This window comes from Halichoerus grypus, chromosome 12 (assembly GCF_964656455.1).
Source record: "Halichoerus grypus chromosome 12, mHalGry1.hap1.1, whole genome shotgun sequence".
NCBI lineage: Eukaryota > Metazoa > Chordata > Mammalia > Carnivora > Phocidae > Halichoerus > Halichoerus grypus.
In genome coordinates this window covers 38,377,379-38,398,039 of record NC_135723.1, presented here as the reverse complement: position 1 = coordinate 38,398,039, position 20,661 = coordinate 38,377,379, and the positions used below count along the sequence as shown (strand labels likewise).

The 20,661-nt window shown below is 41.3% G+C and overlaps 2 protein-coding genes across 14 annotated transcripts in view; one reads left to right on the top strand and one right to left on the bottom strand.

Moving 5' to 3' along the window:
* The window catches only part of LOC118555280 (uncharacterized), an 83,774-nt gene that overhangs the window by 44,164 nt on the left and 18,949 nt on the right, over positions 1-20,661 (top strand). For 7 of the 13 annotated variants that reach the window (XR_004926874.2, XR_013442760.1, XR_013442757.1 and 4 more), the window contains 3 exons: positions 10,944-10,979; positions 11,737-11,809; positions 11,899-13,330. The gene's annotated coding sequence lies outside the window, so the exon portion shown is untranslated. Of the gene's footprint in view, positions 1-10,943; positions 10,980-11,736; positions 11,810-11,898; positions 13,331-14,491; positions 14,558-14,628; positions 14,765-17,961; positions 19,509-20,661 lie in introns of those variants that run through there. The other 6 variants (XR_013442761.1, XR_013442763.1, XR_004926873.2 and 3 more) reach the window with 5 other exon arrangements.
* The window catches only part of COL1A2 (collagen type I alpha 2 chain), a 35,773-nt gene continuing 28,080 nt past the window's right edge, over positions 12,969-20,661 (bottom strand). The window contains exons 40-52 of the mRNA XM_036123357.2: positions 20,417-20,578; positions 19,601-19,708; positions 18,809-18,916; positions 18,349-18,402; positions 18,154-18,261; positions 17,957-18,010; positions 17,456-17,563; positions 16,941-16,994; positions 16,709-16,816; positions 16,168-16,426; positions 15,577-15,761; positions 14,645-14,887; positions 12,969-13,963 (exon numbers count right to left, since the gene is read on the bottom strand). Of these exons, the coding sequence (XP_035979250.2) occupies positions 13,817-13,963; positions 14,645-14,887; positions 15,577-15,761; positions 16,168-16,426; positions 16,709-16,816; positions 16,941-16,994; positions 17,456-17,563; positions 17,957-18,010; positions 18,154-18,261; positions 18,349-18,402; positions 18,809-18,916; positions 19,601-19,708; positions 20,417-20,578 (1,698 nt within the window). The 3' untranslated portion in view covers positions 12,969-13,816. The remainder of the gene's footprint in view (positions 13,964-14,644; positions 14,888-15,576; positions 15,762-16,167; positions 16,427-16,708; positions 16,817-16,940; positions 16,995-17,455; positions 17,564-17,956; positions 18,011-18,153; positions 18,262-18,348; positions 18,403-18,808; positions 18,917-19,600; positions 19,709-20,416; positions 20,579-20,661) is intronic.

The window sequence follows — 20,661 nt, the reverse complement described above, 5'->3', positions numbered from 1 at the left end:
TTTCCGGCTGTTCTTTCTACTTAATTACCTTCCCCTCACTTCCTAATCCCTTCCATGTAATTCTACACCAAGATTGGGTCTAGCACTCTCTATTAATTTTCCACAGCCTACACTCCTTTCTGATAAGATATTCTTTCTTTGTAGCTGTGTTGCTAATGGATCTAAACAGTCTCGTTTTAGCAGAACCTTTCAATCCTACTTGAACCATGTCTTTGCTCAATTTATTAATTCAATTTAATGCTGAGAATTTAAAACTGACTCTTACAGTTTAATCTCATTTCACATCTGACACAATGGATCAACCACCAGTAATTTTGCACAATCAGAGAACTATTTTAACTGACCTGTCTTTAAAATCCTTCTCATATGAGACATTTATTTTTTCCAATCACTAAAACAGACTTACCAGAGTGATATATGTGTTTCCGTGAGAAATTTCCTTCATTACATGAATGCGTCTATGCATTTTTTATGAATGGAGCTGAGAGTGTATGGCTGTAATAGGTATTTTAATGAAATTTTAGGCAAGTGCATAAAGGGTAGGAATTCAGCGAAGCTCAGAAGGCATCTCCTAACGTAATTTACTATAGACTCTGTATATTTACATAATCCATATCTAGATAGAACCTTTTTTCTTTTGACAAGTACAGTTTAATGTCCAGTTCAAAATAAGGAGGCTGTTTCTGTGTCCTGTTAAATAGTCCCTAATAACACTGCTTTGACCGAGGTAGACTAATAGAATTCTGTTGATTGAGACTTCCTGCACTATACGTATGTTCTCATGTTTCTGTTGTGTTTAGCAGCAGTTTGTTTAACCAAGTGCTTGTTCTTTCGATATATAGGTTGCACAGCAAATACTATATATTTCTAAGAATTTATAATCAAATAAGGCTTGGTTTTAAAGATATCATCTATGTTTTGTGAGTGCCAGTTAGAAACAGTCACTATTTTTTCTGATAAAGCAATAAATGTTCATTTAAAAAACTTTTTTTAAATACAGAAAAATAAGAGGCGAAAACTCCCCACAATACCCATAATCTCATTAGAGATGATGGCTGTTAAATTTTTGCATATACTCTTTCTGGAGCTTGTATGCATATCTGTATAAAATGAAAATTTTATTTTATTTTATTTTTGTTAAAGATTTTATTTATTTGACAGAGAGACACAGCGAGAGAGGGAACACAAGCAGGGGGAGTAGGAGAGGGAGAAGCAGGCTTCCCACTGAGCAGGGAGCCCGATGCGGGGCTCGATCCCAGGACCCTGGGATCATGACCTGAGCTGAAGGCAGACGCCTAACGACTGAGCCACCCAGGCGCCCCTAAAATGAAAATTTTAACGCAGACTTGGACTTGTAGATGATGATTTATACAGATAATCACTACACACATTTAACTTATGTGAGTTTTACTCTGTGTGTGTGTGTGCGAGAGGACAACAATTTAAATAGATTGAAAAAATATTCCCCTTCATTTTGTTCACAAGTATATGTCCCAGAATAAGCACCAGATGGGTGATAGGAATTTACTGTTTCCTCAGTCTCTGTGTCTCAATTCCTGTGTATCTTTTACGGTATGTGCATCTTGCAGCAGTGATCGTGACTCCAATGGTAAAAATACATATTTTTCCTACAACATGGTCTCAACTCGGGCCAGCTGCTTTGGTGCTCAGGCACAGACAGTTACCTATTCTAATGCTAAAAAGAAAAACTATGGTGAAGTTATGGTTATTTGCTATCCAACCTGGAGATTTTCAAGGGTAATGTTAACTATAGGTGATCTTTTTCATCCTGATTTAAAAACCTATCTCCTGCATGAGAGGCAACTTCACTGTAATCTACTTGTTTATTTTAGTGTATAGTTATTAATCCCCCCATGTCACTAAGTATTCTTTGAGAACGTTCCTAATAACCGTATTGCGATCCATCGTATGGATGTGCCATACCTCCTCTAACCAATCCACTATTATTAGACATTTGGTTAATGTCCAATCTTTTGCTATAAATGAGGCTACGACAACTGTTGCGCCTGAGATACGATACGAGTGATTTGTCTTTGCGCCGGTACTTCCTGCTGTTGTAGTGTCTTTCCTTCAGGCACTTCTGTCACGTTCATGCTGATAAGATACGGGAGGCGGGAGAATGGGATTGCACAATAACCAACTGAGGGTTGACTTCAGTCAAAGAGGAGGCAGTCAGACATATTTTTGAGTACCTTTTGGTGTTTCTTGGAGGCTCCTTACCATGACCCCTCCTGTTCAGGAGGGTTGGATTCGCACTTAGGCAAGCGAGCCAGTTCAAAGGGTGGATTGGCTGTGGCTTTTTTGAGAGCTCCAGGGTTCTGGTTCCTTCTGTCAGCTTCATGCTGCAAATAGCCGCGGCATTTCTCAAAGTTAGAAGACTTCTGTGATTCATGGGCTTGTCTTTCATTCCAGCATAGCTCTCCCTCTCCCAGCTCAGGTTGCTCTGGGTGGCTACACGACAGGACAGCCATGTGTTCTGACTTGGGCAGGGGAGGGAAGACTAGAGTCTCACTCTTCATACAAACTCTGCTAGTTCAAAAGTCTTTGGAAAAATTAAGGATTCATTCCCTAGGATACATTCCAGGGTGTGGAATAATAACTGCTCAAAAGTGTAAAAATATTTTTGAGGCTTTCGGTACATACTGATAAATTGCTCCCCAGAAATTTCGTACTGATTTATACGCATGCCAGCTATACATGAGACTGATATTTTGACTAAAACACTATTATTTTTAAAAGAAGGATAGCAATAGACCAGTTAAGATCGTACTTTTTGTGTCTTTATTAGACAAGTTGAACATATTTTTTGTATATTTAGTGACTTCTTTCTTTCTTTCTCTTTCTTTCTTTCTTTCTTTCTTTCTTTCTTTCTTTCTTTCTTTCTTTCTTTCTTTCTTTCTTTCTTTTTCTTTTTTTTTTCAGAATTCATGTTCTTTGTCTCCCCACCACCCAAGTTTTTTTTGGTGCAAGTATGTGTTTTTTTAATTAATGTCTAAGAACTTTTTTGTGTTTTACGTTCTTATCTAAAGACAAACTACTCAAACCACGTGAAATAAGATACACATTTTTCAGGAGGAAGAAGTGACAGGCAGAGAGTGAGAGGATAGATAGGCTGCATACCTCCAAATAGAGATGTTGCTTATGGCCTTTCATGCCCTCACCCCCTTGAAAAATAGCCCCACCTGAGGCTTCTGATGCCTAGGTGGCCAGGTGTTATATACCACATGACTTTAATGATTACAGTTGATGGGATGTCTACTCAAAGGTCATCAGTTAATAGGCTGCCAAGGGATTTATGAACTGCACTGAAATCTCTTCCTAAGGAATTAGGATAGCAAGTAAAAAAAAAAAAAAAAGACAAACATGCGGAATATGAATGAACCAGATTAGTGGTAGAGCTGCAGAGAAAAGAGTCACAAATTCCTGCTTCTGAGATCTCTAAAGCCACCTTAAATAGAGAGGCACATTCCAGCTCCGGTTTTAGCAAAGCTGTTTACCTTTCCCACTCTTAAGTATGTCCCTGCTGCATGAGCTTCCCTGAGTCATCTCTATTATTCACAATTAAGTGAACTTGAAGAAACAGAATGATTCTGAGGGAACGTACTTATGCTACAGATTTAAAACTATCTCAGGTAGAATTCCATACGTATCCCAGCAGACTCATTTTTATAGTTATTTCTTTGATTTAACAATTTGTTCAACATAAAATCATGTAACATACAGTCTATATTAGGTATTGGGCTAAGTGATAAAGGAGATACGGAGACGAATCAGACAATCTCTGTGATCTAGAAGCATGTAGTTCAATCACACTTTTCTACATAGCGTGATCTTTCGTTACTGCAGTGTCAGATCAATGGCGACCAACTAGTTGCTAGGCAACTTGAAAGACAGGAATACAGATCCGAGGCAGCTCCATTCTGATATGTATTTTTCTTCAAAATGTTTGTCAAGAACTGTGGAGGGTCTGAAATTTTCTCTGCTTTAAAGCTGAGATGTTAGCCGGCCACAGTGTAACAGATGCTGGCAGAAGACATGTGACTTCTAGGTCAGAGACAAGGGAGTTATTACTCGCAGTGAGGCAAGCAACAGAAGCTTTATGCTGGCTTTGCTTCCCTTGCCCCCAAGGCCTATGGGGCAGTGCAGAGCAACCCAGCTGGACGTGTCACAAGAGAGGAACACAAAGCATAGGGAACCCAAATGTTTTACAGTGGGCTGCAAGCAAACCTGTCAGATATTTGCCCTGTAGGGAAACATTATCTTTATTATATTGGACAGTAACCTGTTCTCCACTCTGGAAGGAGACACTGTCTCCCTCTTTCGGGGCTATTCACTATCACTATACAAACATCCTTGAAAAGATAGTCCAGAACAAATGTTATCAGTACCTTTGTTGGCAAGATACTTTGCGGAATTGTCTCCCTGCAATATTCTTTCTCTGGCTTTTTTTTTTTTTAGGCCATTCAAAATTTTGGTTCTTGTTTCTACTAACTTTAAGTATCTATTTACTCTAAGATCACCCTATAGTCCTCTGTTTCTGCTGTTCACTCTGTATCCTGTTTACTAGGTATATGAGTTAAAAAATTTTGTTTTTTTGTAGTAGAAATCAACTTTTCTCTAACTTAAGCAAAATAGATAGTGGAAGGATACTGGATTATTTCATAATTCAAAGCACAACCCAAAACCTACTACTGTTCTAGGACCTCATCAGCAGAAGTTTATGGCCACTCCTAGAGTACTGTCATTAGCATGCCTCAACTTCAGTGGCTCCCAGTCTCTGTCATTCTCCACTCCAAGTTTTAAATTCTCTGGAAAGAAGAGTCAAATGGCCCAGTTGGCTAAGGCTCTGCCTCTATTTTTTTCAGTTATGGAAGGGGAAAGGGCCGTAAAAGCATAAGCCTAGTAAATCTTGGCTGTTCCCAAATTAGGAGAGATCATTTCTTGGGAGCGTTGGAAGCCATCCCAATTGCTTTCTACTCTGTCTGGATTTGTTTTGATTGATATTCCATTGCTTATAAGAGAAATACGGTTATTGTATGCAATTTTTTTTAAAATCAATTAAATACAGTTTTGCTTTGCCTGTTATTTTCTTGGCCATTTCTCCTGCCATTTCTCAAAAAAAAATTTTTTTTTGAGTCATTTTGTGACCTGCTCTAAACCAACTTAGTGATTCAAGAGTTTTGGGAAAATATTGGTAGCTTTTAGTGGTTGGAGATCAATTGGACTATCTGTCTTTTCTTGTCAATCTTGCTATTAGTGGCAGGCTACCAGTAGAGCAAGCTTAGCTCAAATTTTGTTAATATTAAATATTTATTAGCTAGTCATTTATCTTCAAGACCATTATTTCAACAATAAAAATTTATTTTTTACATCTTTTATACTTTGTACAGGGGATTAATATATCCCCTGACATAGATTTCAATAATGCCCATTTGAAATACCACAGTAGCCACCTCTAAAGCTTGGATTTTCCTAATCACGGTATCTCGGAGGTTACCTGATCAGCCCTGGAGTGTGGACTAATGTTACCTTATTACCCACATGTACATATATACGTGAGACCTCCTGTGGAAGTATTTTTAAAGTAAATTACCAGACAGACAATATAATAGGTCAGAATTTAGGCATTTAGTCATGCACTCATGCTAATTTCCATACTCCTTTGTAATTAACATTCCTCCTGACTGGATTAATTGGGTTTGCAATAAGTAATCACATTTATAATACTGCAACTGTTCCCAAATTAATTGCTCACGGGTTCAATGAGCCATTACATGTTCTCATTTAAAGCAGCTTAGAGAGCCCATGATTTTAGAGCTGTGGTCCTAAACATTTTGGGGAGAGGGGCACAGAATCATCCAAGAATATGTCAGTAATATGGTGACAGCAATAAACCAGTGGTTCCCAAACTTTGAGAGTACATGGGAATTACCTCAATGGTAGTCATTGAAAATGAAGATACCTTGACTCCACCCCAGCAATTCTGGTTAGGTCGATACTGTATGGGCTCTGGAAAAACTTTAAGTATTGCACACCATCTTCCTAGAAAAAGGCACGTTTGCACCTATTTCCAACTTTACCAGTGATCTTAAGGGAGCGTTTCAGAACCCTGTGGCATTAGCCAAGTACAATTTTCCTCAGCACTGGCTGCATATTACAATCACCAAGGGAATTTTAAAACAATATTTCGGACCAATTAAATCATAATATGAGTGGTATAGGGTGATTAAACTGTCTGCATGGTTTTTCCCCCCAACCTAGAATGGAGACTAGAGATTTTTCCCAATGTATCAATCTATTTTACTGAATTAGACTCACTTGACAGATACCTAACAAAAGTGATAATAAAAAGAAGCCCACTTACCTTATAAATCTTACAAAATACACAGTTTAATTTGTGTATTGGTGAGAAGGCACATCATTTTTGGCATTGATTTGTCTTTCTCTCTTTAGAGGTTCAAAGGATTTAGTGGACTTTATACTCTGTTTGATAGATAGCCCTCCCAAGCTTGGGAGAAGAAAAGCAAGGCTCTTTTTATAATTTATGGTGACAAGGTGAGTGTTTATTGTGATATTTTAGTTGAAGAAAATCTAAGAATACACACGGAGCTTCACATTGACTGTAAGTTTACTATATTTTAATATTTAATGAGAAGTAAATATTCATTATGAATAAACCCAGAGAAATGGTTAAATGGGCAATTTTCTAGATGTTATCTGAGGAAAGTCTTTTTTAATTCTTTTGATTAGGAACATATCATGATGAGCAAAGCAGTCGATAGAAACTTTAATTTAGTGACACTGACTGATAAGGTTTAAAAAAATTTTTGAGATTTTTGTATTATAAGGAAGAGGAGACCTATAATCAGTGATAGAAAAACCATGTTGGAAATGACTATAATCCAGCTTCTTTGAAGTGGTTCCACTTATAATAATACTCATATAGACATTCAAAGCACTGGCAATAATAGGTGATTTAATGATGTTCGAAGCCCTTGAGTAAATTCATATAGGCTAAGAAATTTCCCCAAGGACATGAATTTAATAATTATGATCATTTCTTGTGCTGATAACCTTTGAGTTAGAATTTCTGCTGCCAGAGACAAAGTTTTAGAAACTCAAATTGTGAAAATTAAGTGTCAGGAGTTTGGCTAATTCAACATGTATGTATGAGTTATAGTCCATTTGTGTACAAGAACTGGCTTCCAAGTAAGCGAAGGGCTGTTGTCTCAGCTCAGAGAGCTTTGTCTCCCAAATCGGATGAACCTAATGGCATATGGCAGCGCCTAGTTGAATAAAAAAAAAAAATTTTTTTTTTCAGAAGTTTTACCTTTTTGTTTTTACTGTTGAGGTGGGATTGTTTTTTTCTTTGTAAAAAAATTGAGATTTTCAAGCTTCTAATGAAAGCTTGGTACTTTTTTATTGGCTCGTGGAGAAGGATTCACCAGAATTGTGAGGGTTTGGAAGTTTGCTGGAATCCATTTGTAGTAGGAGAGATTGAAGTGTCATTGAATTGTAGATGTGCTCTCGGTCTAGGCGGCCATCCGAGAAGCCAGCACTCTGGGAAGGGGAAGGGTGGAGTTCTGGGCTTCGGGAAGGTGCAGCCTTGCGGGGCCCGGGGCCGCCGTGGACAGTGGTACCGCGTGCTCACTCTCCAGCAGCCCTCCCGTTCCTGATCCCTGCCGTCCGGTGGGCAGTTCATCGTTATCCCCATCTTGCAGGGGAGGAAATGGTGGAGACAGGGCTCATGTGCAGACAGCTCTGCCTCCTGAGCCCTTCTGCTTTCTGTCACATCCTCTTGTGTCTGTTCTCTATAATCCCTAAGACCCCTTGCTTCACTCCTGAAGCTAGTCACTGCGTTGTGGGGCAACGTTTGTAGCATTGGGCATCTCTCCTGGCCCAAAAGGCCATTCTCCCGTTCTCCTTTTGAACTTAGTTTGCCTCCTGTGACTTCCATTTTACCGGCTCCATGGGAGAGATATTAAGGACAGATTTAAAAGGGTAAGGGGAAAAAAAGGGAGCATTGAGGACGGGAAGGTAGGCTGCCATGGAAGCTGGAGAGAAGGCTGTGTGTCTGGGGCAGACAGGAAATAAGCACAGGAGGCTGTTCCATTTTCTCCTCTGAAATCTGAGTTTTCATTCTCTGATGGTGTGCATGTGGCTGTGTTCAAAGTCGGGGGTGTTCTATTATCCAGTCAGCAGGGGGAGCAGTGAACTCAAAGTGACATCCCGTGGGGAGAGAAAGGCCATCTACTCAGCACGGTGGTTTATGAGTAGGTGTTCTTATTCTGCCTGGCATTAATAGATTCCATTAAAAAAATTGTTTCTGCTTTTTTCCCCCCATGCTGTTGACGGTTAATTAAGTCATTGGGCACCAAGAGCACTGCTGCACTAGAAAAATTTCACTTCAGCGGCATTTTGTGTTTGTGAATTTCTTTAAATATGTAATGAATTGCAATTTTAAGGATACCTTTCTAGAATCCATGAGGATTGTTAATTCTGGCCAAAATTATTCTTATAGCTTGGGCTCAGAATAATAGCTCTGTTTGGGAAGAGTCAGATGAGGAGGAGACACTTGGTTCTGGGATGATTTGAAGGTCCCTGAAGAACATGTTCCAATTATTATCCTTACAGTCTTTTATAGTACCAGGAATTGCAATCTCTTTTAGGTTAAACTTCTTTTAAAAAATTAACATATGCATGTTTTACCTAAAAAGAATAACTCATTAATCAGTCTCCATTACTGAATTTGTTTGTTTCTTATTTGTTTGTGGACAGGTGCACTTTGATATCGGAAAGTCCAACTCTGGGTCCTAAAGCATCTGCCAAGCCTTGTTAAAACACAGGCGAGAGGGCTAGGGCAGGAAAGTGGAAGAATGAAAGAGATAAACCTCAAGTTTAATGTGGGTCAGGGCTGGTTGGTTCTCTCAGGCCTTAGGACAGGAGAAGCAGCATGTTCCGGGTGTGAGACCCAAGATGAGACATGAAAGTCATAGTTCAGGAAAGCCCAGGGTTTATTAAATAAGGAATACTGCCTTTGTGTGTAGGTCATAACATGATTTTGGGGCATGAGCCTTCCTTTTGAAGTATCTGAAGAAAGTTGTGAATCCTCCCCCCGAGAAAAATGCACATACGCACAAAATTTAGCACTCTATTTCAGGACTTCACTGATGTTCGGCCCTCCCCTGAAGCCCATTGTAAATCCTTGTTTAGGGCACTAGTCTCTCCAATAGAGGGTGGGAATGTGCATGCATCCCAGGGGTGTGTAACACAATCCACTGGAGTATGGAATTTTCTATTTGTATTTATTTTCTCTCTTTTAAAGGCTTTTCTTTTCCATGTAGGTTTTACATTGCACATCATACATTAGTACCATAGTACATAGTACGCGCATAACATTTATATATAAATTGATTAACAAAATTCATTATAAGGGCTCACATTTTTTACTGACGGGGAGGCATGACTCAAAATGGATCAATTACCAATTTAAAGAGAGGTGCTAATTGAATTTAAAATCTAGGCTCTGCTCTCCCTACATTGGAGGGCCAGGGATAGATTAACTCAAGAGGGGACAACGGGTGACTGGAAATTTTGGACCTAATGATGGCACGTAACGTTTGCCCTCACTTCATGAGGCGCATTCGCGTCTGCCCCATTCGGTCCTCCTGGCAGTTCCGTGGACTAGGGAGAGCAGGTATGTTAACCAAATTCTTAGAGAACTTAAGAGACTTTCCCAAGTGCCCTTGGCCAATCGGTGGCGGAGCTGGTGCACATAACCTCGGCGGCTGACCACAAATTATGTGCTTATTTCACCCAGCAGCAGGGATAAGTCGATCATTATGGGCTGTCGGTGGCCCTAGTGCTGCAGTTACTGGTGCCCCCTGCGGACACTGAGTTGTTGAATCCCTGGCTGACCCAGGCACAGGGATAGAAAGCATATTTTAGCTGCTTGATCAGAGGGCCAGGAAGCCGAGCTAACAATTCAGCATTAGCTCTCTCCTGTTGGTACTGTAATACCAACATATTTCAAAACAGATAGAGGGCTCTGGAAGGGTTTAGATACATCTATGTACAAAAAAGATTTACAGTGGGTTATTAAATGGGAGTTTTGAGGCTGGTTTCTCAGGAAGTGCCAACCACTCTTTCTCCCAAATTTCCCTTGGTGCCACTGTCAAAGGCAAAGTACTCACCTAGATGGATTGTTGTTCTGACCCAAAACGACATTTCCAGCTTCTCTTATATATAATCCAATTTCTGAACTTCTTTTTCAGTGCTATTAAGTGGAATAGCAGAAAACAGTATTTTGGCATTAAAGATAATAAATGTGTTCTGCATTGGTCAGGTGTCCTTGCTCTTTGCCAGTGCATTAGCTGTATTGATTTTAGAATTTTAAATGACCCTTTTTACCAGACTTGATTAATGTCTCGTCCCCCAATCTTGGCTACCTGCTCCTTCCTTTTCTCATATGCAATCTTCTTCCCTCTCAGACTGGCATGGGTTAGAGGCGGCTGACCTTCATAGGACCAAGGGTCAGGAAATACTGTGAGGAGGGTCCCTCGGGCCCAATGATTAGCCTCTAAAGGGCGGGGGAGGGGGGGCCTGGTCATGCAAGGGTCAAGCCTTCAGTACTCGGCTCAGGCCCCGGGAACACTCACAGTGGACCTCCTGGCTTGGTAAGTACCAGACAGTTCTAGTATGTGGCTTCCAGAGAAGAAACCTCTGGCCAGATAGAGGCTTTGAAAGTGGAATGAGATCTCTGGCAAAAGCTGGCCAACTAAACCCAAATGTCACTGTTGCTGTGTGAAGCTAAGATTAATTTTCTGCGATTCCCTCTCATTAATTAATAGTGTCCTCCACTATCCTCAGAGGACACTTTGTTTAATACTGTGTTCACACATTGTTTTATTCTCTCTCTGCAGCCGAACTGTGGAACCCCCTGAGGATGCTGCCGCCTGGTATGTATGGCTTTGTGCACCCCTCCCTGGGGCCCCCCAGTGTGGCCGGGTCACAGTGAGTGATGACTCTGAGGCTGGGCTTTTCCTTCTCTTTCAGAAGAGAAGTGGGTGGGAGGTGGACTGCTCTTGCCCTGGAGATGGCCACTCCTCACCCAGGATTGTTTTCACTTGCTTGCTGCTTACTTCTTTTCATAATATTTTAAGGGTAAATTTGTTGTAAATGATAAAGGTGATATAACTACATTACAGCAAATTTGGAAAATTTAGACATAAAAGTCACTCCTATCATTACTCCATGAATGCACCTACTCTTAGCATTTTGATCCGTATGTTTGATAGATTTCTAATAACAGTATACTTGAATGTGATATTTTAAAGATTATAACATTCCATTCTAAGCTTTTTTTTTTGTTTAATCATCCTCATAAATGTTATTGGGATATCAAAATAATATTTTTCACTCTTCCTGTTGTTGTCTATTAGATATTACCATTATTCATTCCTCATTAGTATTGATTGGATATACCATCATTTATTTCCTCATTGTTATTTATCAGATATACCATTGTTTTTTGAACTATTTTCCTGTAATCCCACACTCCTGATTAAATGATTATTAATGCCTGTTGGCTTAAGAAATCTGCCTATTTGGATTCAGTTTGACAAAGAGCATTTTATTAACATCTAGCATAGTATTTGGCTCTCAGCTGGTACTCAGGAAATGTTTTCTTCCTCCTTCATTTTTGCCTTCTTTAAGCCAACTTTCTTGGACTGTGGACCTGAGGGCATAACATATTGAAGAAACCCAGCGATTTCTAACTGGCTATCATGTAAGTTTGCGCTGGCCATTTCAGTTAATTTGTCAGGAGCACTCGTATTCTGATTACAGGGGTTTCGTTTTCTTTGTGTCATTTGGTAGGTATATTGCTTCATTCTTGCCAGATACAAAATGTGAGAACTTCGAAGGGCTGTGGAAATCACCGTATCCAGTGGTTTCCCAGTAGATGCACAACACAATTTTGCAAGGTGCTTAAGAATACTGATTCCTTACTAAATCTTAATTTGGTGGTTGAGGACTGGGAATCTGCATTTTAAAAAGCATCCCTGTGTTCTGATGCAGGTGGTGGATGGGCCGTAATTTGAAGTTACCGTTTGGTTAATAGACCTTGCTGACTTTTTAGAGCTGATGTTAGATTTTCATCATGTTCAGTTTTTTGCTTTTAAAACTAATTGAATCTTGAGATGACTTATTTCAGGAGGCAAATATTACAATCACAATTATGTTCTGCAACAGGAAATAAGCTCTAAATGAATCTTAACATTTTACTTGACACATTACTATGTTTAAGTGTATTAAAGATGTCATTGAAAGGTGCAGGGGAGGAAAATGAACTTGATTTGGCAGGGAGGTGTTCATGGTACTATTACCCACAGCTGTCTGTGCTGACTGACAGCACACACATTACCTCCTAACAGGCATTGTACTCAGTTGCATCAGATTTAAGTGTGTGGCATTTTTACTGAATATTTGAAACTGTTTTAGTTAATAGTATTAATTGTACATAGACCAACTTTCAGCCACTGTTTCAAAGTGCTTAATAGATAATAAACCAGAAGGTTCTGTGGATCTCCGCTTAGAGTAAACTTAGGTCTACAATACCATTTGTTTAAGTCTTATGTATTTTGAGTAGGGCAAATGTTTTATAGTTCAGAGAAGGAATCTGCCCCCCCCACCCCCGCCAACCATAGTATAGATAGGGAAGTTAAACACAGAAAGGTGAAGTGCTCAAGGTCACTCAGCCACAAGGAGCAGTCAGAATTGGAGCTCAGATCTCCTGGGTCCTTGTTCTCTGCTCTTTCTACTAGACCAAATTGCCTTTTTTGCATAGTTTCCATCTAATGAGAAACGCTCAGTCTAATGGCTGGTAGAGATGCTATAATCCATATTTATATTGCGAAGAGCATCAAAGCAAGGAATTCTACTCGATATTTTCTTTTGGAAAACCAAACATGCTTTATTTCATTTTTTTCACAATTTATTTAAACATCTCACATATACAAAATAGGTACAATTTAATTTTTCTGCTTGTCCAAGAAACAAGGCTTCTTTTTGGTACCACGGGAGAGGATGAAAATGAGACTGGCAAAGAAATGCTGAATTTAAAGAAGAGGACAAGGTTGGGCAAGTGATCTGCATACTTTTATTTGGGAATAAGATGTAAAATGCTGATGCTAAATCAAATGAAAAAAGAATACACAATACAACTCATTACAGAGGATTATTTCTTCTCAAATTCTTCTAGCACCATCAAGGGTCTTCAAGTATCTGAAATACTATTAGCACCTTTGTATTCTGAACAAAACAAAACAAGTACCTCAGCTCATCTCTGTCTAGGTCAGCACCTAATGATGTGGATCACACTCACAGGAAAGTGTTTTGAGGTAGTTTTAAACCTTTGGAAGTTTGGGTTTTAAACTTCCCTCTGCAGAAGATATTCAAAAGCCACAAGTGGTGCAAATGTTCATGGTTTTTATTTTTCAATTTTTATTTTGGTTTTCTTACAAAGGTTGACATTTTCCACAATACGTGTAAGAGTGTTGAAAAAAAAAATCCAAAATTTTTTTTGGGGGGGTGGGGGGGGAAGGGAATGAATGAAATCGTATTGCACTGTGCTCTGATCAATCCTTCTACTTCTCTTTTGCCCACAATTTAAGCAAGTAGATGTGCAGAGGAAATGGAAGGACTCAGCTCTCAGTTAAAAAAGAAGAAAAAGAAATGGCAAAGAGAGAAAGTTTTTTCAGATTTCTTTTCTTTTTTTAATTTAGGTTGAGTTCATTTATTTGAAACAGACTGGGCCAATGTCCACCCTGAATTCTTGGTCAGCATCACCGATGTCCAAAGGTGCAATATCAAGGATAGGCAGGCGGGATGCCTTATTTGTTTTGTATTCAATGATTGTCTTTCTCCATTCATTCGTCTTTTTCTGTTTAAAAAAGAAAAAAAAAAAAAAATATATATATATATACATAAAGCAGCACTATTTATTTCTAAATCTAACATTATCATCAGAACCTTCGGTAGTTAAGAACTACTTTTGGGCCTGTTCATTCTGAGGTGTGTCCCAGATCAACATGTTTATCTTTGAAACAGAAGCATTAGGGGGTGTTTTTAGGGAGAGAGATTTCCTACCAGTCTAATTTTTTAAAAGAAAATTTCAATACATATTCCAAGTGGTTTATTGCTACAATATCATTTTTGGGATATGTGTGTGTCAGTAGGGAGAGCTGGGTGGGTATGCTGTAAATTTTAATTTTTCTTCAATGTATAGCATATTGTAGAGAAAAATTACATGCAGACCATACTAATAAGTCAAATAAGGTACATATAGCTATAAATTATACCTTGGGACCTTTTAATCTCAAGTACTTTTAAGTTATAGGCAGACATCATCATTTAACAAACTCATGTTTAAAGAAAAACAGCTAATGCACGGACATGGTATGTATTTCAGCACTTCAGAGAATTTCCGAAGGCAAGATCTGATAAGAATCCTCAAGATTTGCCATCTGAATTTAAGGTAGGTAGGTCTCTCCTTCACCTGTTCATTCAATGGGTCTAAGCTAGAACTCCAACCCCACTTTCCCCAAATTTCCCTATTACTTACAGAGCAGCCGTCTACAAGAACAGTGTAGGTGAACCTGCTGTTGCCCTCGGCAACCAGTTCAACATCATTGGAGCCTTGCAGAATGACAGCCTTCTTCAGGTTGCCAGTCTCCTCATCCAGGTAGGCAATGCTGTTCTTGCAGTGGTAGGTGATGTTTTGAGAGGCATGGTTGGCCAGCAGGCGCATGAAGGCGAGTTGAGTGGCCATTTCCTTGGTGGTCACTCCTTCAGCATTATATTCAAACTACAGAGAATAAGGTAGAAATGCTAGTTAAGTGGAGAGGGACTGAAATACTAAGTCAAAAAAGAGGGGGGCGGGGAAAGGCTGACTTAGGGAGGAATGATGGACTCAGATCTGAACCTTGGGGAAAAAGGTACTTTTACAGGAAACTCAATTCACTTGTCTGTGCAATATTAGTTACCTAGAAGGCACCTAGGAACTGCCAGGCTGAGGCAAGATCATCTCATCTCAAAAAGGTACCTGTTTTAGATAAGCCTTTACGTGTATGTTTCTTCTTTAGAATAAGAGAGCAAGGAGACAGGGTCACACCTCTTTCTTTTTCTGTGATTCCCACCAGTAGGCATTCAATAAAGTTGGTGAAGAGATTTGATTAAAAATTCAGAAAAGCACATGTCCTGAGAATACATATGCATGGGCACAGGGCTAGGTGCTGGCCGGCATGTCCTCATGCTAAAGGGCATTAGTTTCTCCAGTGATTATCAGTTAAGTCAGATTTGAATAATAACTTTAGATGGTATGGATATGTCCAATCACTCCAGCTTTAATATGCAGTCCAGGATAGAACCGAAACCCGAGAAAAGAGGTTCTTTTTAATAATCCCATTTTGGTAAAGGATTAAAATGCAGATCATTAAAAAGCAAACTATCTTAATATTATTTAGTAGGAGAAGGGATGTTTGTAGGATTCCTCACCTGGGTACCACCATTGATAGTTTCTCCTAACCAGATGTGCTTCTTGACCTTGGAATTTCTGTACCAGTTCTTGGCTGGGATGTTTTCAGGTTGAGCCCGGATGCAGGTTTCGCCAGTAGAGAAATCACAGTATACTTTGATAGCATCCATAGTGCATCCTTGGTTAGGGTCAATCCAGTAGTAACCTTTAAAAAAAAGAAACAAGACCCAGCTCATAAAACCTCTCCTTGAGTGGAGCATAGGTTCTAATAATTACTAGACAAAGATTTTTGATTCCCATAAGTAACATTGTCTACCCCACATTTAATAGGAAGAGGATGGCTATTTTTAAGATGAGACAGTTCCTCCTCTCTTGTCCTCCATGAAAAAAATCAAATCAGAGAATATGTATTTTTGCCTTTTTCGTGGTAATATATAGAGAGGCCTGAGACTGGGTGCTGGCTGGGAGAAGAAAATGCTTTATTAGTTAGGTATGATTCCACATAATGCAATTTTTACCCCAAACTTTTTCATTCTGAACGTCCATGGGAATGGACTTTACAAAGCCCAGCTCGTGAGAAGGGCCGGTCCGGCTTTGACATCCTGACTTACCGCTGCTCCACTCTGGGTGGCTGAGTCTCAAGTCACGGCATGTGCGAGCTGGGTTCTTCCTAGAGCCTTCAGGAGTAAGAAGGGTCTCGATCTGGTTGTTAAGGGATTTCAGAGTAGCATCAACTTCATAATCCTTGGGTCTGAGAGAAGGTGGTGAGCGAGGCTGGTCAGCCCTGTAGAAGTCCCCTTCATAACCAAAGTCATAGCCACCACCACTCGGGCCGGGAGGGCCAGGAGGACCAGGGGGACCAGGAGGGCCCTGCAAAGGTGAGAGCGAGAAAGAGGAGGTTTCGTATTTGGTCACAGTGAGAGATGTCAATGACAGCAGATTTTCAGTTGGGTGTTACAAGCACGTTCTAATAAGTAAAAGAGAATAACTTGATCCCAGGCATGCTGGTGGGGATGGGCTGAAACAGCTCCTTCCATACCATCTTTACACGGTTTAGAGCTAACATATGGAAGTGGGGAACTCCTTGAGCGTGTTGTCACAGCCATCTTGGGTTCGTCTGAGGAGAACATTATTTCCCGGAACGATACTTACAGCAGGACCTTGGCTCCCCTGAGAGCCACGGACGCCAGCAGGGCCGACTGTCCCGGGATGTCCAGTGCGACCGTCCTTGCCAGCAGGGCCGGAAGGACCAGCAGGGCCCTGGGGAAGGAGGACACCAAGTCTGAGGGAGTCAGTAAAAACCCCACAAGGAAGGAGGGGCCTGGGGCTCCCTCCCTGCCATAAGCTCTCATTTCAGAGACCGAGGTCTCTTAGGTTGACCTACCCTAGGACCGGCAGGCCCCACAGAACCAGGTGCACCTTGATCGCCATGTTGACCCTTGAAAGAGAGGACAGGAAAATCACACTTTCAGAACACGTGTCGACAAACAGATTTTTTTTTTTTAATTGAATGGAAAACTTTAGTTTCAATGGACTCTAGATTGAGAAAATTGAAAATGTAAAATGGGGCTCTTTTCTCCCATTATGTCTATTATATTCAATTACATTTTTTTCTACAAGCTATTTCAGCAGTGTAATATTAGTCATTCCTCTAATTATATTTATTTTAAGTGGGGTTGAAGGACATTGTTGCCAGGAGATTTTAATATATGTATATTTCGATCTCCCTTAACCCTCACCTTTTTGTGTTGGGATGAAATAGCATTATCTCTGCGAGATGGAGTCAGCCAGAGAATAGGAAATGAATACGATGTAGTTCATTTTAGAACAAGAGCAGTGAAAATTTGAGGAAGATCATTTAGGATCTGTACACATGCAGAATGTCCACACTTTACTTACAGCGAGACCAGGAAGACCTTGCAGTCCATTGTGTCCCTTTAAGCCAGGAAGACCTCTGGGCCCCTTGTCACCAGGCTCTCCCTTATCACCTCGAACACCTTGTGGGCCCTGTAAAGAAAAAGGAGGACAGACAGGGCATTTTACCTTCCTTTGAAAACGACACTCACTTCCCCACCAGTATTGCTTTATCTGTTTACAGAGCTAACTCAAGACATGCAAAGGTTTAAACACCACGTGGGTGTTACACCCATCTACTCCCCTAATCTGCTTTCATTGAACCCTCCGTTAAGTGGCTAGATTTTGGTGATTATTTAATACAAACAGGCAGAAGAGATTTGAAATGGAAGAGCCTTAGAAGCTAGATGTAGCAATTCTCAGCATGGACTGAATTTTTTAAAAAATATGAAGTCTAGCCTATATACTATTTATTTTATTCATGGACGGTCTGGACAGAGTTTCCTTAAATGTTCATTTGTGAAGAAATCTTCATCATGTACGTACACTAGGACCTCTTGGACCAGCAGCACCAACTGGACCCACAGAACCAGCAGGACCCTGCAAATTGGAGAAGCAAAACCAAACTCGTCAGCCAAGCCCAAGCCCCTCCCCCACCAAATCCCCCAGTGCCCGAGTGTGGGGAGGTCAGAGTGAAGCCTCGGAAGAGGACAGCACTAAGGGACTGGTATTTACGAACTTACGGGTTCACCACGGTTTCCATGTTTGCCAGTGGGACCCACAGGGCCGTGAGTACCAGGTGCGCCCACAGCGCCAACAGGACCAATGTTGCCAGGGTAACCGCGCTCTCCCTACCAAAGGCAAAGTGAAGTTGAGCATCCACCTGGCCTGGGTTTTAGTCACTTTTAAATTGGAGAAAGACAAAGAGGTGTGCTGACCTTGTGTCCGGGTTGACCATCGCGGCCTGGGGGGCCATCGTTCCCAGGGTTGCCCTGTGAAGATACCACACCAATTAAGGCGCTTCGTGAGGCTCTTTACCCCACCAGCCCCTATAGTTCAGCTCCTCTGTCTTCATCCCTCCCCGTACTCCACAGTGAACCCCCAGTCAGACCATCAAACAGGCCAGTTAGAACTTGCCGGCCTAGTTTTCTTAGAGATGTTTTTAGTATTTTGGCCAAATCTGAAGTATACCATTTAAAGAGCCATCCCCCCACCCCCCACCCCCCAGCCCAAGTAATTTTTCACATTTTCAATAGCAGGAGTGGTCAAGACCCATAGATATTATGGGGAAACAGACCATCTTGTTCAGAGACTTGGAACAGGAGGAACTCAGCTGAGGACATGAAGTCACGCACAATGGACTACAGTTTGCTTCTACAAACCACACGTCAGACTCACATCACGACCAGCTTCGCCAGGAGCGCCGTTCACTCCCGGTGCGCCCACAGCCCCGGGGGGCCCACGAGCCCCAGGTGGGCCAGCGATGCCGAGAGGTCCGTGTTCACCCTGGACGCGGAGAAGAGGAAACATTCCTCTCATTGGATCGAGTGCAAGTCTCACCCTCCCAACACAACCCCGGCTAGGAGATTCCAGTTTGAAAAGAGAAAGTGCAGTGGGGGGGGGAGGGGGGGAGGCACGGGCCACAGAACAGCCAGAAGCCCCATTCGTGTTATCCTCGCCCTCATCCTACACACTCGGATGGCCGGCTTTCTGTAATTTTGGAACGTCGCTCTGTACTAGGTAAGCCTAACTGCATCTGCTGTCCCAAATGAAATGAATTCATAAAGTTGAGAGAGTTTATGGAGATGAGAGGATTCTTAGGTGCTGTCATGTATGAGATTTAACGGAATGATTCAGAACTTCCAGAATTTCATTCTGCCTACAGGATAAATGATGCCAGCATTTCATATTGCAGAGGAGTAAATGCAATTAGAGCTTATATAGTTCTTAAGCATGTAAAAAGAACAAAAATCATTCTGCATAATGTTAAGCTGTATCTTTATAGCGTGTGTCTAAGTAAGGTGGTATTAAAGCTTCTTAGATAAGTGACATGTGATCTGTATAAAGAAAATGCCATGAATAAAAAATCTTCAGTGGAGTTATTCAGTGATCAATCTGTCACATCTGAAGTGGCAGCTTTTAAAATCTTTTATTATGTTAATGAGAAGAAGAATGGTGTCAAACACTTACCACAGATCCAGAAACACCTGGTAGACCACGTTCACCTCGAGAGCCTGGGAGCCCCAGAATGCCAGGAGCACCAAGGAGGCCTTGAGGACCTGCGGTGCCAGGAGGGCCCTGAACAAGAGGAAAAACACATCACCGGTGAGCCGCGAAGTGATAATACAGTTGGCTTGAGGATTGTGAGAATCCGCTATCCTCAGTTTAGAAAAAGGCTGGTGACCACCTAGTAGGAGGACATATCCTTGGACATCTTTTCTCTAGTGATGACAAGGAGTTCACAGCTTGGCAAGTATATTTCTTTGTACCTGGTTCCTCCTTGAGACCAATGGAACAACAGCCAAAATATGTGATTGAGATTAATGAAGACATCTGGGGTGACGCAAGAGAGTTTGTATAGAATCTATGCCAAGAAGCAAATTTTGACCTTGGCCTCCAGCTGAACCCAGTCTAGGAAAGGCACATTTCAGAGTAACATTGACAGACAATGCATGTTTAAGAAATTGGTAGCTTACTGAGATTGATTGGTGTGCAATAGGATGACCATGGCAATGGGATTCTGGTTCTAATCCCAGGACCAGTGAGGTGCCATTCTGATAAAACAGTGAGTTCCTTCATTTATTGCCCTCCCCGTCTAGTGCCTTCTAAGCAACTGCAGAAGCCCCGACACCTCAGTATGTGCCGGACAGATTTCCTGGCTCAGCTGAGCTCTATGTGAAAGCCTGCAGTACTCATCAACAAATAGATGCCACTTGAAGATCTGTGTAAAGGCTTTATTTTAATTCAATACAAGGTATTACGAGAGAGGAGCTTGCAATCACTTACAGCGGTACCGGGCTCTCCAGAGGGACCCTTCTCGCCGACAAAGCCGGGGGGACCATGTGCGCCGGTTTCTCCTGTTCGGCCAACTGGACCTTGGTCACCCCGAGGCCCACGGAGTCCTTCTTTACCAGCAGCGCCAGGGGGACCAGGAGGGCCGGTGATACCCTGTGAGCCAATGACAGAGTCATTTAACCCGTCACAGACCCGGGAGAGAGCAGCTGAGGTTCTAGAGATGAAGATGCAAACAG